Here is a 15,453-nt window from a genome sequence, read left to right as displayed (position 1 = left end):
GACTGTGTATCTAATACTACAGTTATGTGTGTTGGGCCCTTAGACTGTATATAAAATACTACAGTAGTATAGGTGTGTGTTTGGCCCATAGACTATATATTAAATGCTAAAGTAGTGTATTTGGCCCATAGAGTGTATATCAAATACTACAGTAGTATAGTTGTGTGTTGGGCCCATAGACTGTATATAAAATACCACATTAGTGTATTGGGCCCATAAACTGTATTTAAAGTACTACAGTAGTATAGTAGTGTGTTGGGCCTCAGTACAGATGTCCCTCCCTGGAAGCTGGGACGTGCTGCCCTCTATCAGCAGTGACGCGCCCCGCCCCGCCCCGCCTATCAGCATCTCCAGGCGGCTGAGCGGAGCTGGGAGTCTGCAGGAGCTGGAGCAGGCAGCGCACAGTGCAGCGGCTCCCGCGTTTGTCCGATACTTAGCTAGAGCTGCTCCCCAGGCGGTGGAGGTGATGATGGCGGCGGCTGTAGAGAGAGGAGTCGTCCGGGCCGCTCTCCTGAACCCGAGCAGCGGCGGCGGCTGCGGACCAGCGCCGACAATGCTCCCGGCCGGAGCGTTAGCCGGGTCTGTGCTGCTGGGCTCGGGCTCCGGCAGCATGCCCGTACCCATGAACCTCTTCGCGACCTGGGAGATAGACCGATCATCCCCAAGCTGCGTCCCGAGGTAACGTGAACAGTGTTGTGTGTTGCCGTGTAAAGAAACAACACAGCACCAGCAGCAGTGTGAACAAATCAGCGCGCAGTTTGAGAAACATCAGGCTAATGTTGGACAAACAACGCCCTCGAGCTGCAACACATTTCCAAAACATTGTCGGGCTGGCTAGCGAGCTAACTAGCAGGATAGCTAATGCTAACGCGACCTAGCAAACAGCGCTGGTGTTTTCCTCTCATGTTTCGTGCTAAAAGCGTTTGACATATTTTTTATTATTATTTCCCCCCTTCAAAGACACAGTCGGGCTCAAACACCAAATTGACACGTTCATACCAGCAGCTCATATATTTCCTCTCAAGTGTGTAATAACAGTTGGTGTGTCTTCATTTTTATGTTCACCGTTATGATAACTAGCTTATCAAAGTTTAGCTAACTACTTCATCGGCGTCTGCGTTGCTGCGTCGTATTTTAAAGTGTCCCGACTGCCACATTCTGCCGTGTCCCGGCTGACCCGGGTGTGAACTGATTTGCGGAATGCAAGCCACCTAATACCGACACAAGTGTCTCTAAATGCGGTGACACGGACGCCGCTCGTCTCCCCAGCAGCATGCCCCCATGTCACCCGTCAGCTGCACCGTGTGTGTGTCATGAGCCGATGGGCATTTCTGCAGCAGGCCACAGCTTTTTTGAGATCCACATCGTTTACCCGTCGGTGTAATTCTCAGGTGCTCGGTGCTGTGGTTCTAACGGGTTACTGACATACATAGACACACACGCAGGCACCACAACAAACGACACACTCTGGTGTTGACACAGCAGAGGGCTACACTCTTTACGATCGCCACTTCTGCAAATGCACCAGCCCCGTCGGCTTCGTGCTGTTCTGATGACACCGTTTAATATAGAGGACAGTCAGCGATGTTAATACTCCCGCATTAGTATTCATCGTCAGTGAGCAGGCATGGCTGCCACCTGACCAGAAGCCTCCTGGGATCTGTGGGCACATTAATCAGCGTTGACCTAGATCTGTTCCACTCATTGGTAGAAAAGTGGGCTTACAGTGGGGAGGGTTTCCTCCACAGTCGATGTGCCTGTGTGTGTGTGTGTGTTTGCCGGCAGGCTCTTTAGTGTCTGCATATGTGAACATGCCATGAGGAAAACATGGTTAATTCACAGGGATTGTGGTACAAATTTCTGTTTGAATATTGCTAGATTGTTTTAGCAATTTTAATATTGCTAATAAATATACTTAACATGCCTGCCATCATATGCTAGTGTTACTGGCAATGCTGCTCCCTTCATCTCTGTCAGACATGTTCTTCTGTGTTAATACGTTAATCATTAATACGGCTCTCCATTTATGTTAGACACAGTCCTTTCTTGTGAATGTTGTAAATATTGTTGTTTCTTTGAGATGCTCTGTTACACGCGACATCTATTGCAGATCTGTCCGTCCTGGGGGAAGAATCCCTCACTCTTGCGGTTTCTGTGTTTATTCCCCTGCTGAAAGGGTTTTTGTGGCTAGTTTTTTCTTACTCTAGTCAAGGGTTAAGAGCAGAGATCGTCTCAAATCATTTACTGTAGCTTGGTGAGGCCGATTGTGATTTGTGAATATGGCTTATACAAATACAATTGGATATTATCATCTTGTATGTTGTATCTCAGCTCAATTGAAGTGAACTAGAATGAGACGACTTTACTACCTTATGTCCTTGTTGCCATTTTTCAGGAATTATTTCTCTTTTTGATATTATCCTTTAAAAGGACAGTTTAATTTTGTGACCTTTATCTCAGATTGGCCACAATAGAATTAAAACATCATTGATGTTTGCCTGGGTTTTCAAGGTCATGTGTCCAGTCACCAATAGATAAAACTGATGTACTATAAAAGCAACAGCATGTGTCTCATTCTAACATATGGAATAAGGTTCGTGGGATAGCTGTATCCATTAAGTTTTAAGGCTTCTGGCTGTAGTAGAAAAAGCCGGGGACATGTCTGTGCATTTATAGAGTGCAGCACACATGGCACATTGATTTCCCACATCACTGCCTCTGCACTATGTGCTTTCTCTCTGTAGAGGATGACATACAGGCAGCTGTATCAAAGATGAATAAGGGTGAGGATGAAATGGATTATTAATGAGGTATGGAGTAAAGGCATACCAGTCATTGTTCAGCACAAGACTGCAGTAGCTGCTCGACACAAGTCGTTGTTGATGGGCTACTTTGTTGGATCTTATATGTAATATAAGTTTTCTCGGATAATAATGTATGACATCATTTTTTATTTAGGCCTGTCGACTTTTTGTCATACCTGATTGCTTGGAGTTATTATTGTTCACAGCAGCTCTCAAAGTAACTTGCCAGGGCTGTTTCTGCTCTTTTGTCTCAGACTGGTGCGAGAGGTCTCGCATGGAACCCAACCCAAAGCCTGTTTTGGGGATTCTGCCTTGGCATTCTTTCAGGGGGTGGGCCATTTTGTGTGCAGCTGTTTGCTCCTCCACTAGCCTCTTAGCAAATGTGGGTGTCCAGCTAAGTGGCATGGTTTCAAATGAGGCCACAGGGCTCGGAGCAATTGACTCTTTTTACTGTGGTGATCTAACACATGACGCACAGCTGTTGTTGATTTAATGTTTGCAAGAAGCAGTATTTTAGAAATTGATCCTTCAAGTCTTAGTTTGCAGCCGTCTTGAGAGCCATGCGCAGGGGAAAATATTTGATCCACAATGGAAAATATGTTGTCAGCTTTTGTACAGGCTTTCAGCATGGGATTGTGGTACCTGACAGTTTTGCTGTTGACACAATTATGGCATAGAAAGCGCTTTTCTTCTTTTTGTACTTCTTAACTACTTAACAGATCACAAGATTCATAGATATATATATACAGTATATTATCGGTTATTTATACATTGACTCATTCTTTTATCATCATTGATTGCTTGTTAAATCTAAATGCAACCATTATCTACTGAATCCGATTTATTGCTGTGTGTGTTTCAGTATTTGACTGGTTTCTACCTGCCAGACGAGTGTTGTGGGAGCTCTATCCTTAGCATGCCTGTTAGAACAGTTGAATAAACATGGTTTTGTTTCCAGTGCTGCCATGCCTGCAAGTCTGCCACTTTCAAACGATTCCAATACAGTATGTGTCATTAAGGCTCCAGCTAATTTCACATAAACTGAGCTTTTTCTCCATCTTGAACACAGCTACAAACAACCCTCTTCAGGGGGTTGGGAACACTGCTGCCTTTTCCTTGCTTGGGGCTCAACAAATAGCTGACCAATGCATTGTTTGTTGCTGAGTAATTAGAGATAGCTACAAGGTAAAATGTACAGGAGGAATAATTCAATGGGCTGCATCCCAGGCAAAGAAACATGGCACCAAGTTTTTTCAATGCTTAATATGACATGGATGATCTTGTTGCAAATGCTTTTGTAGCATAATACTAGTACAAGCTTTATTTCTGGGACCTTTTAGCTTCAGTGTGCACACATTTAAAGGTTTAGTGTGTAGAATGTAGTGACATCTAGTGGTCAAGTAGCCTGTTGCAGCTGAAAACCTCTTACCTCACCCAACCCTTCCAAACATGGTAGAGAACCTGTGGTAGCCTTCAGTTGTCATAGAAACCCAAAAGGTGTTTAGTTTGTGGAGTTTGGCTACAACAAGAAACATGGCAACCTCCATAGAGAGGACCCGCTACCGATATCAATATAAGGTATTTGAATATAAAGGTCCTAATCTAAGGTAAAGAAAACAACAATTCCTGTAATTAAGATGAAACACACCAGCGAAAACATCACTAGGATGATTTGATATAAAATTTCTGTCAAATTAATTCCCTTTAACCTAAATCTTACACACTGGAACTTTTAAGTATACTGGCTTTTTCACAGGTAATATTTCCCTCTCGACAGATGTGTGAACAACATACTTGGTGGACATAAACATGGTTACATAGCAAAGTACACTAAAACTGTCTCATGCGTAAACAAACCCAAAACAGTGAGAGTTATTGACTAAACATTAAACACATACGCAAAGTTAAGTTAAACGCTTGGAAATCCAAGTAGCCTGTCTAAAAACGATGGCACGGCAGGCATTTGTTGAGGGAACGATGTGGTATTTGCAGGAATGATAATAATGCAGAGGTCAGCATCATGGTGCTATGTTTATCTATTCACAATAAATAATGTGTAGCAGCATGAGAAGGTTTGGATTCTGACCAAGTTCAAAGATCTTTTACAACCTAGGGTCAGAAGTTGTGACCTTTACAATCGTAACTGACATGATGAGAGCAACCGAGCAATTTGGTCGTGTTTGCCATACAAGCTCGCCAGGCTGCCTTGTTTCCACAATTGCAGGGGAGTTGTTGTGATCGAAACCTGTTCTCAATTCACAGGCCTTACATATAAACATGACAGTCTTATGTGGGTCACTGTCCATTTTTTTTATCCAAGAGATAACTTTTGAATTCCATTTCATACCGTGATATTTTTGACCTGAATGTATATCTGTCTTTTACGTTTGAGAGGGGTTAAGGGTAAAGGTGTGGCCGCAGGCTACAAAACAACATATTTTCCTCTTTCCCTCTGACGTTTATCTCCCTTGAGCAGAGCATCCTTCTTTCTGGCTGCTTGATTCATGGGAGTCCCAAGATGACCTTATTCTGTTGTGAGTTGCAGAGCCTTATCGCAATAGTAATTGAGTGTACTTTGCTGGCTCTGGTCAGATGTTTATTTCCTCTGGCCAAAATCTGTACGGTGTATCAAACTGATGTGTGCTGTGCATGTCAACAAGTAGAGAAGATAAACAAAAAACAAACCCAGGCCTGGACTGGAGCAAGTACCACATTGTTACCTGGGATGAAGCCATCAGCTACAAGTCTTTATACATTCTTTATGCTGCTGTGCACCCTGGAATTTATCATACAGCGTCTCCTCAACATTGGAATCGCAAAAATGTATATTTATAACTCACTTTTTGTGCAGACTCAGACATGATCGTCTCACATATACCCACAAAAATAAAGCTAAAGACTATGCAAGGCAGTTCCCTGATGGTCTTAGCACAAGTGAATATTTTGTACAGTGTGCAACGATTCAGTGGAACACAAACGCTGAAACAAAAGTCATCGATCGACAAATACTTTTCAACTACTACAGCGGCTGTAGCTTACAGATTTATTGCCGGTGCTGGAAGAATTAAGGTTGGTAACCATGTAGAAGTGTATGGTTGGTGGCAATGTTAGTATAGTGTAAATCACAGTGATTGTGGCATGTTTGCTCGTTTCCATGACAAACTGTGTGAGTGTAAATTTCACTTGCTCCCATAGTTTCATTGCCTAAAAACACCCCGACATGCATCACAATTTCCCCAAAAATAACCTGCACAATATTCTCAAAAATAGCCAACAAAATCCTCTGGGGACTGAAGTTTGAATTGTATTTCTGTATCATCCTTGGCCTTAAGCTCTTTGATTTAATGTCTGATTCTCTGTTTGTTGAAAGATGAATCCAGTCAAACGGAATCCAAAAAAAGACGTCCTGTCCGTCACATAATATGAGTTCACTTTACCCTTTCACCTCCCCTGTAACCCCTTCATCTCAAGGGTTGGATATTCCATCTCATAGCAGAGGAGCTGCAATAATCTGATTTCATAACACGAAAAGAAGAGCTAGTAATCTGATGCTACACACAGACACCGTCTGCTTAAGCCTCTGCTTCCTTTTGGAATCATAAACAAGGCTCCATTGGCCTTCTTCAGTGGCCTTCAGGTTTGTGACACAGCACTGAATGTCAGTCTGTGTCTTGTCTGCAGGCTTTGCTTCGCTACACTTACCCAACTGAAAGCTGATGTAGTATGTACAGGTGTGGAAATGACTGTTGCTGAGATGTCAAAGTAAAACAAGCTGCTTAGTATTTAGGACATGTCATATTTTAATTCTACTGTTACTCTGGCACTTTTTTAAACTGCTAAATAACTATATTATCCTCCATTTGGGATATGTTAAGTGAAGGAACAATGCTTGAAATGTTGAAGAACTAAGCTCTCACAATGAAAACATCCCTGTCATTAACTGGCATAGTATTAATGTGCAATAGTCATTTGCCTTTACGGACTGAAACAGGATAAACTATTTCCAACATGGATACGTGGAAAGGCTCCAGTGCAGATCATTTCACTTAAAGGAATAACATCTCATTTCTAAGCAGCTGTAGTTCTAAGTCAGCAAGATGCTGAAAAAACTATCCCAAAATAATGGGAAAAGAATTGAGAGATTTTTTTATTGGCCATTTGTTCTACACTGGAGCCAATGTAGAGAAATAAAACATGCGTGTTTGGGCTAGTGAGACATTTTTATAGACTCCTGAGATTTCAGAAACATTTATTACCTCAGCCAATGAGGTTATGTCTTTTTTTCTATTTGACCGGAAAAAAAAACATTATTTTGTCTAGATCAAGTCAAATGGGCAGATCCAGGAATTTGAGACATTCAATAAATTTATCTTTAAAAAAAATTATGAATGTTAATGCAAAAAAATATAGCTTTTTAAGTTTGATATTTATGAGCACTAGACAGATTTAGGATTGCTTGGCCTTCAGTAAACGCACTCCTTGCTTCACCATGCTGTTCACACACTTTGCTAACAGCAGGCCAATCAGCACCTTCACTCTCTTCTGTTTCATGCTCACTCCCACTGCCTGAAATGTGTCAAACGTCTGTTGGTTTCCTTCTCTGCCTTCCTGGAGGAGGAGGAATTTCCTTGGGAAACGTTTCACATTCCTTGCAACTATAGAGCTGCTGGGGCAGCAGAGCCAGGCCCCTCTGCAGAGCCCCTTCTGTATTCTGTTGTTGACCAACAATAGGGATGGTTAGGGTGGATTGGGTAAGCAGGATCAGTGTTATGGATTGTACACCCCGTTGAAAAGTTTTGCTGACCTGGCCCAGAACTCCACAGCGAACGGCCATGTTCTGAATACTCATGTCGAATTCCCCACAAAGGGAAGAAAGGTTTGTTTCCCCCTGCCTGGACCTCAGAATGGGAGAAAGGCCAGATTCTTGTGTGGGTGGATACTGGGGTCTCAGCTCATGACGAGATCCAACTTCCTGAGGCAACAAGTGAGGCGAGGAAACTGTCCACTGACACAGGGAGGATCCTGTCAAAATAAGCACATTTGGGACAATGTTTCTCAACTCGTTTTCTCTCTTGTTTTTGCTCTACTTATTTCCCACCTCTCCCATTCAGGCATTTCCTGAGCTATATGTGCCAGCAGCAACAACACGCACACCATTATTTCAGACACACAACACTCTAGTGTGGATGAATGAGAGCACATGACAGACCATTTGAAAACATGAAGCATTGTAATAATGGAAGTCAGCGACCCTGTGCTATATTCTAGCAGAGTGCAGTCTTGTAAACATACCGTTGGGTGACACAGAGAAAATATAAGGCATACAAATTATTGGTGACAGCTTAAATATGTATTGAAACTCACCAAATTACTCCAAATAAAACAGTAAAAATGTACCTGTCAGACGATTATTTAAATGATAAAATCTCAGTAATTCTGTTGTCCCCACTTTATAATAATTTTCAAATCCCACAAACCCAGACCAAATGTTGTCCGTATCTTGGCTGAATAAAATCCAGAGAAAGGAATCAATAGTTTTCCCTTTGCTCTCTAGTTAAGGACATTTCAGTCCCTCAAGTGCCAACTCTTGAATAGCATTGAGCTGGATGCCCTGCCCAAATGTTTAATCACAGATTAAAGAGTCTGAACTGTCTGGAGCCCCCTTGCTCTACATGTTCCTTTGCCCAATTAGCCCACACAACCAGTGTGCGACTTTTTTCATCCTCTCATAAACTCTTGGGTTTTAAAGTCCACCTCTGCAGCTGCTCTTTTCAGACCATATATTTAAGAATGTTGCATGGAGATGGAGAGAAGCAAGATGTGAATGCAGAGTATAATGAGCTGCAATTCTGGAAGGGCCATTACAGGATAACTATACAACCCAGTAGTGCTGACAGCAATAGTTGATATTTCAGAAATAGGAAAATTGTCATGCGTAATAATGCAAAATGATATTTCCTTGGCTGAGCTTTGTTAATTTATTTCCCAGGTTATAGAGGCTGCTTGTTTTTTCATCTTAATTTTGGCCACACATTTACAAAAGATTTTATAATTTATATTCATATCAGAGCTACCCAAGCTTTGCCCCTACCCCCATTCCCCCGTAGCGTTTAGGGTCTGCATTACGGCACGGACAAATCTGTATGGACACCATAAATAGGAGAGTTCATAGATATCTGTACACACCTTCTGATTATGACATTTGCGTTATGAAAACTGCAGTGGACCCTAGCCTACTCAGGGATGAATGAAATGATAACAATATAAGCATAAAAGCTTAAGATGTATAAAAACTCCATAATTCGATGCAAAGGTCTGGGTGGCTTTCCTAGCTATCATATTACTTTTATTTTTGCCCTATCTAGCCTATATTCAGGGATTTTTATGATGAATCATTTTGTCGGTCATTTGTAAAGGGACTTATAGGATCCTCAAACCAAAAATACTGGATTCTGACGTAGTCTTTACTGTCTAATTACACAGTATTGCAATACCAAATATTTCCTTGTTAGAAGGGTTGCATAATTACTGAACTGAACTGATAATCACAGTTATTCTGCTCAGCAGTGAGCAGAGTAATCACTGGGTTCATTATTATTCACCCACCTCTGGCAGCAAAGTAATTGTCCTGCAATTTAAAAACTGACAGGATGCTGTCTTCGCTTTAACAGTGTCTGGACTCCACAATTCTGAAAAGTGAATTGTTGCTCTTTCAAGTTTAACTTTCAATGTCATATTTTCTGTCAATATTTGATTTGATCCTTCTTGGTCTTTGAATCAAGCTGGTCAGCAGCCTAGACAGAGAGATTGTTTTAAACAAGGCTTTGCTCTTGAGCTTTTGATCCGACCAGGAGATTCCAGGCAAAGGAACGCTACTGCCAGGCAGACCATCCACCTTAATAGGATTTTAAAGCTCAGTCGTTACCTTGTCAGAGGCTGCGACACTCAGGATTTACCTGTATCTGCTGGTCTGGTTACTGTTCTATAAATTGGAAGTCACTGGATGTAGTAGGCAATATGCATGAACATAAAGATGTATCGTATATAAACTGATAAGATCGTAATTTTCTGCATGCTAGAGAGGTATAATCTGTCATACTACCTCTATTGATGATTTACTGTAGTTGAACTGGTCCAGGCGTCTTTTGCTCTGGCTTGTCCTGTAAACATGCCATGTCTGGACTGATCTTGTCTTCCATGGCCAATACAAACACAGGCCTGCTGACCTCATCAGTTTGTGGTCAGGGCTGAACAAAAGACCTGTTGAGCCCTGCGAAAAGAGCAACAAGAGTTCCTGAATATTGAATTGATATTAAAGAGGCAGAAGAGTTGAAAACAAAGCTAAAAAGGCAGATGGACCCCATTGGGAGTCCATGCTCCTGAAAGAGAGCGGCTATAGTCAACTATGAATATAGTCTTCATCGATTACTGATTCACAAACCTTGTCACTAGGTTGTGACATCGTGTATGTCTTAATTTTAGGGCGATTGTTAATTTAGTTTGGCAGATTTTTTTCACAGTGTGTGCTGGACTAAAATAAGATCATCCCATCTTGCTTTTTCTCTTTTACTGTTTCCGCCTAGTACTTTTTCTGTAACTCAGACTCTGGCCTGTATTTCTCAATGGGAAATGTGCACATCTTCCATCATTATTAGAGAGAAGGCTTTGAAGGGTTCAACCAAACCACCCACCACGCAGCAAGAGTAAAGTGGCCAAACCTCTGATTCATGCTCCACAGATATAACTGTTGCTCAAATGGGCATTTGAGGGGAAAGCATTGGCTTAAATCGCAAAAGTGAGATAAAATCTGTCTCTGAGCTCATGTACCAGCCCTGTGTAGTATTACATCAAATGTGTCTGTAATCCCCACAGCAGTCAGATTCTCTGCACGGGGCTGCCTCAGGACCCCAGAGTTTACAAAAAACATATTTCAGAGTATTATGACAGACTCAAGTTGAGTGCAGCTATCGCACCCTCTGCTCTTGCATTCTTGGAAATGACCAGTTTATCCCCTCCCCTATCCATTTTTCTTTTCATAACACCACCCTCAGGGTGGTTTCATACCTGAGTGATGATACCTGTCCTGCCTTCCTGTTACACCAAATTGCTCTCCATGGTAACTCTTGTCTCTACTTCAATTGCCAAGAAGAAGCTAAAATCCCTCCAAAGTATGACTAAACACTAAGTACGTGTTGAATGTGGGATTTTAGAAAATAGACGATGACGTCTGTCTGCATCTAAATTATTGTAGCCAGGTGGAGTGGTTACTGCCAGTCCTCCCCAACTCTCACTGGTAGTCAATAAAGTCTACCATTTCTTCAAAATACTTTAAATACAATAATTATTTCATTTTAATTACTGGTCATTGGATTATGTTTTCAAATTAAACGTCATGGCTTTGAAGAGTTGGCTTGTTCTCTGTGAGTTCCTTATTTGTAGATTTCCTTGGGTACTGAAGTTTCTGTCAACTATTCCAAACATGATTGGTGCATGAGGTTGACTACAGGAAGTTGTGCATTTAGCCGTGGCTTGGCCAAAATATGGCTGCAGAAACACACTGAGCATACAGATCATACAGCTTGGGAACCGAATGCTGTTGACTACACAAAGGACATGTTTCATTAGTTATTTAAAAAATGTCACTACTATAATGTATCAAGCAATATTTGAATCCATAATCAAAGCCACATTTTAAGCCCACAGGGTGTTTTGTGTTTGCTACTCAAAAGACTTAATCCATGTCTACAAAAATTGTAATGTCTCTTTTACGCTTAATCACATGACTTTTGGCCAAGCTTAAGCTGCCATGTCATTACAAAATATTTTGTATTGTTTTGATTAATGAGTGCATACCATCTGTTGTGTTGCATAATGATAATTACACTGTGGCTTTACAAACCTCTTTGGCACGCCAGAAGGTCACTTTCTAATCCAGAGGTCTGATTGACATTTTCAGTAACATTGCTATTGTGAACAATAGGTGGTGTCTCACACATAAATCAAATAGCAAGTTACCAAATTAACATTTGCCCTTGTGCACCTGGGTCACAGCCTCTTCTATCTCTTTCCCAGTGGCCTTGAGAGTGAGATTTTATTCAGGGAATTAAATCCCAACCAGCATATGGCCATCTGTCACACCCAACCAGATATTCAAGGGGTAAAATAGCTTTTGCATGCAAGCCTAAGTGCAGGCTAAGCTCTTATGAAACATCCTACTGTTTTAACTTGTTAAAAGCAACTTGCTCAGTCTTCTGAATTAGACCGTATCACAATAGAGATGCAATAATCTAGTAACGGTAGCTCCTCTTAAATATTAAACGGTATTGTTGGTACTAAATGTGAAATATTACATGAAGCTTTTATAAAGTAGATAACATACATGAGCAAATAATGTATTCACACACAAATAGGTGTAGAATTGATAATTTGATATGGCAATGGTTTAATTGTTTTGTAAAACTTAAATAGTGATTAGATTCAAGAGCTCAAAATTAGAAAGACAATAGAGACAACTAAATATATTTGTAGAGCTGTTCAATAACCAATCTATTGCTCCACAACATTTTGGCTATGGGCATTTGACACATTTACTATTCAGAAAAACATCTGAATACAGAATTCAATCTTATACGTGGATCAGTGACCTCAGTCTAAAGTGAATTATGTCAGTTTTGGCACCAGATATCAACTGAATTGGCCAAACTCTAAATGTAAATGTTCTTTGATATCTTCCATTGTCATGGTTACTAGTTCTCTGTTCCCTCTCTAACTATTTTTCTTTGTAACTTCCATTGTTTTCTCATCTTTGTCTAAAAACTATGAATTTAAAATTAAAGATTAAAAAGGGAAGTTTTATTTAGAACATTGCAGAGGGTGTGGATTTTAAATTGTAGGGATTTGTTTTGCATACAATTACCACCTAAAAGTAAAGGAAAAATATAAAATATAAATAAAGTGATTCTTCCATGTACTGCTATCAGAGAAAACCTCACAAGTGCTAAAGGATGGCACTCACCGTGAAAAGACCTGCTCCTGTTTTTTCCTGTAGGTGAATGAAATATTCAGAAGAAGTAGCTTTTAGACCAGCGTACCCTTTATTTGGGCTAAATTATGCAACCACGCATGAACAAATAATAGCATTATGAATGAACAAAGTGGAAGGGCTTTTCTTTGCGAGAGCCTGGACTGACGAGAAAGGCACTTTTGTCCATCTCCCACATACAAGCCGGTAGTAGCATGCAAGAATTTCATGCAGAGCATAATGTTGAAGCATGTTTTAATAGAAGACTGTGACCTCTTTCACATCTGAAGCAGAGAATATGAGAAATAGTACATTAAAAGCAGTAGAAGCATGGGTCCTTTTTCTTGTTCCCTCGCTTGGAAGCCCCCCCAGCACATACCAAACAGAGACAGTGTCTTTTTCATTCAGCTCTCTGTTACATTGCTCATCATCCATCGTCCACTTCCCCCTACTCTGTGCCTCTGACAATTGCTGTGCAGTGATCCGAGGTCACGGATTTGGCAAAACATCAACTAGAATGCTGACCAGGGGGAAAGAATTACAAAAGTGTTGTTTTGTTTAGGTAGCATATCGTTCATTTCAGAGGGTTTGCTGGCCTCTCAGTTGATTTCGTACCTGCTCATTGATAGTCCGGACCCATCTCCATGCCTGAATGATAAACCTTTTTATGGCCCCAACAATGTAAAGATGGTTTTGTTTTTATTGGAAGCAGAAATAACTGTGCAAAGTAGAAACAGACAACGGAGACAAATGTGAACGTAAGCATTGATAAAGGACGTAGAAATTGACAACTCAACGACTGTCACTTATCTTAACATTGTTGTAAGTATTGCCATGGGATGAGTGCTGTAGCACTTGTCTCTTTGTAGGCTCTTGAACTTAACAGTGTTTCCATCGTTAAGTTATTTGAGATGCTGCTGTCACTAAAGTGGCCCAGAAATAGAACGGAGATAATAGCCATGTACTCGTATATTCTGGGACATCTTGAACTGTTGGCTTTGGAAGATTTGTATTGTTTGTTTGCACCAGATCTAGAATTGTTGTCTAATAAACTAAGACTCTACAAGTTCCACACAGTTTATTACTTTGGAAACTTTAAATATTTATAGCTCTTAATGCGTTCCTTCATATGATCTGAAGAAAGATCTGTATGTGAATTACTTCCTTCTGCTCTGGCTTTGTCGTGACTTTTCACAACCATAGTTGAATCTGGTATCACTGTTCTCCCCTTAATCATGAAGGATTATGTCTTGAGATGCATCTAGTCACATCCTTTCAAATGTGACGCAGAGGCCAAGAGCCTAGGGAGCTGATTTCAGGATGGGGTTTAAATATTTGAAATACCTTGTGATGTCGGTGTAATATAAATTGTCTGTCTTCTGTCACATAAGCAGGCTTAAGACAGACATATCGTTTTACCAAAGAGCCAAACTCAACTCGACTGACTGAAGCTTGGTGTCGCGCCAGACGTTCTCTTTGAGATCTGACTCCGGAGGAGACTGCGTGAGGCCTCTGTGTTTGTGTGGGTTAAAGGGAGCTAGGCTGACTCAGGGGGAGGGTGAGGTCAGAAAGGGGCTAACACAAAGGATTATTCGCTGTGCAGAATGTGTGCATCTCTGACTTCGACCCTGCTGTCCACGTTTTAATCCACTTGCCACCACCGATTCCCTCTGATGTTCCAGCAACACTTCAATACAGGTGGGATAAGTTAAGAGTCTGCACTGGAAAGGAGAGACTTTCTGGGTTGAGACACGACCAAATCATATCATGTACACACAGTTGTGAAACACTGTGTAAATGATATGATTTGTAAATGATCTGGAGCCATTTTGTCGCTGGTGACTCAGTAGATCTGAAAAGCTTTATGCCTAAATGATGAAGTGTTAAACTTGTACACCACTGGAAACATGAAAGCTTCAAATGTTTACTTTTCCTCCTTGTTATTACTGTAGAGAAAATGGATGAAGCAGCCAAGATAAGATAATACACTGTGCAATACTACCCACAATCACAGGCCTCTTATCTGAAACCAAATATTTGGCCGCGGCTGTTTGAGTGTAATGCCTGATAAGATGTTTTGTTTGTCCTGCACAGATAAAAGTGAAAGGATTTGAGTCTAGCCACAGATGGACCAACATTCATAACAGTTAATTCAAAAGTAGTTCTCAACTCCTTTGCTATTTAATAGCATTTAGTAATGATGATTGGTTTAAGGTGACTTAACTGATATTGCACTATAGGGTAGGGCAGGGCAATAAAACAATATCAGTAATTAAAGCAATATCAATATTATTTTTGGCCATATCGTCCAAACCTACTGTAAAAATTCCTGGTGATTTTATTCTCAGAGCATTCATGTTCTTTAATTGACTAATGTGTGTGGTTAAAATGCCTAGGTTAGCCGCTAATAAAACATTTATATTCAGGTGAAAATGAAAGATTGAGTAATTAAGAAAATTAAGTTGTAATAGATTTTTGTTGTATTGTACACATGGTTGAGACGCTGTTCAAGTGTGTCAGTTCAACTGTATAACCCTCATACAAAGCCTCCTTTTGATTTCCTCAGTAATATTGGTATGTCACAGGAAGCCGTTGTGTAATCGAAAAGGGGGAAATGGCCCTGTGGTC

At 40.9% G+C, this 15,453-nt stretch overlaps 1 protein-coding gene across 2 annotated transcripts in view; it reads left to right on the top strand.

Annotated features, from left to right (window-relative positions):
* Positions 1 to 466: 466 nt before the first annotated feature.
* The window catches only part of zmp:0000000755 (phosphofurin acidic cluster sorting protein 2), a 47,877-nt gene continuing 32,890 nt past the window's right edge, over positions 467 to 15,453 (top strand). For both annotated transcript variants that reach the window (XM_053436300.1, XM_053436299.1), the window contains exon 1: positions 467 to 678. In XM_053436300.1, coding sequence (XP_053292275.1) covers positions 467 to 678 — 212 coding nt within the window. The remainder of the gene's footprint in view (positions 679 to 15,453) is intronic.

This window comes from Pleuronectes platessa, chromosome 12, assembly GCF_947347685.1.
Source record: "Pleuronectes platessa chromosome 12, fPlePla1.1, whole genome shotgun sequence".
NCBI classification, from domain to species: Eukaryota; Metazoa; Chordata; class Actinopteri; order Pleuronectiformes; family Pleuronectidae; genus Pleuronectes; species Pleuronectes platessa.
The sequence above is the reverse complement of the archived record's forward strand: the minus strand, read 5'-3'. Positions and strand labels throughout refer to the sequence as shown.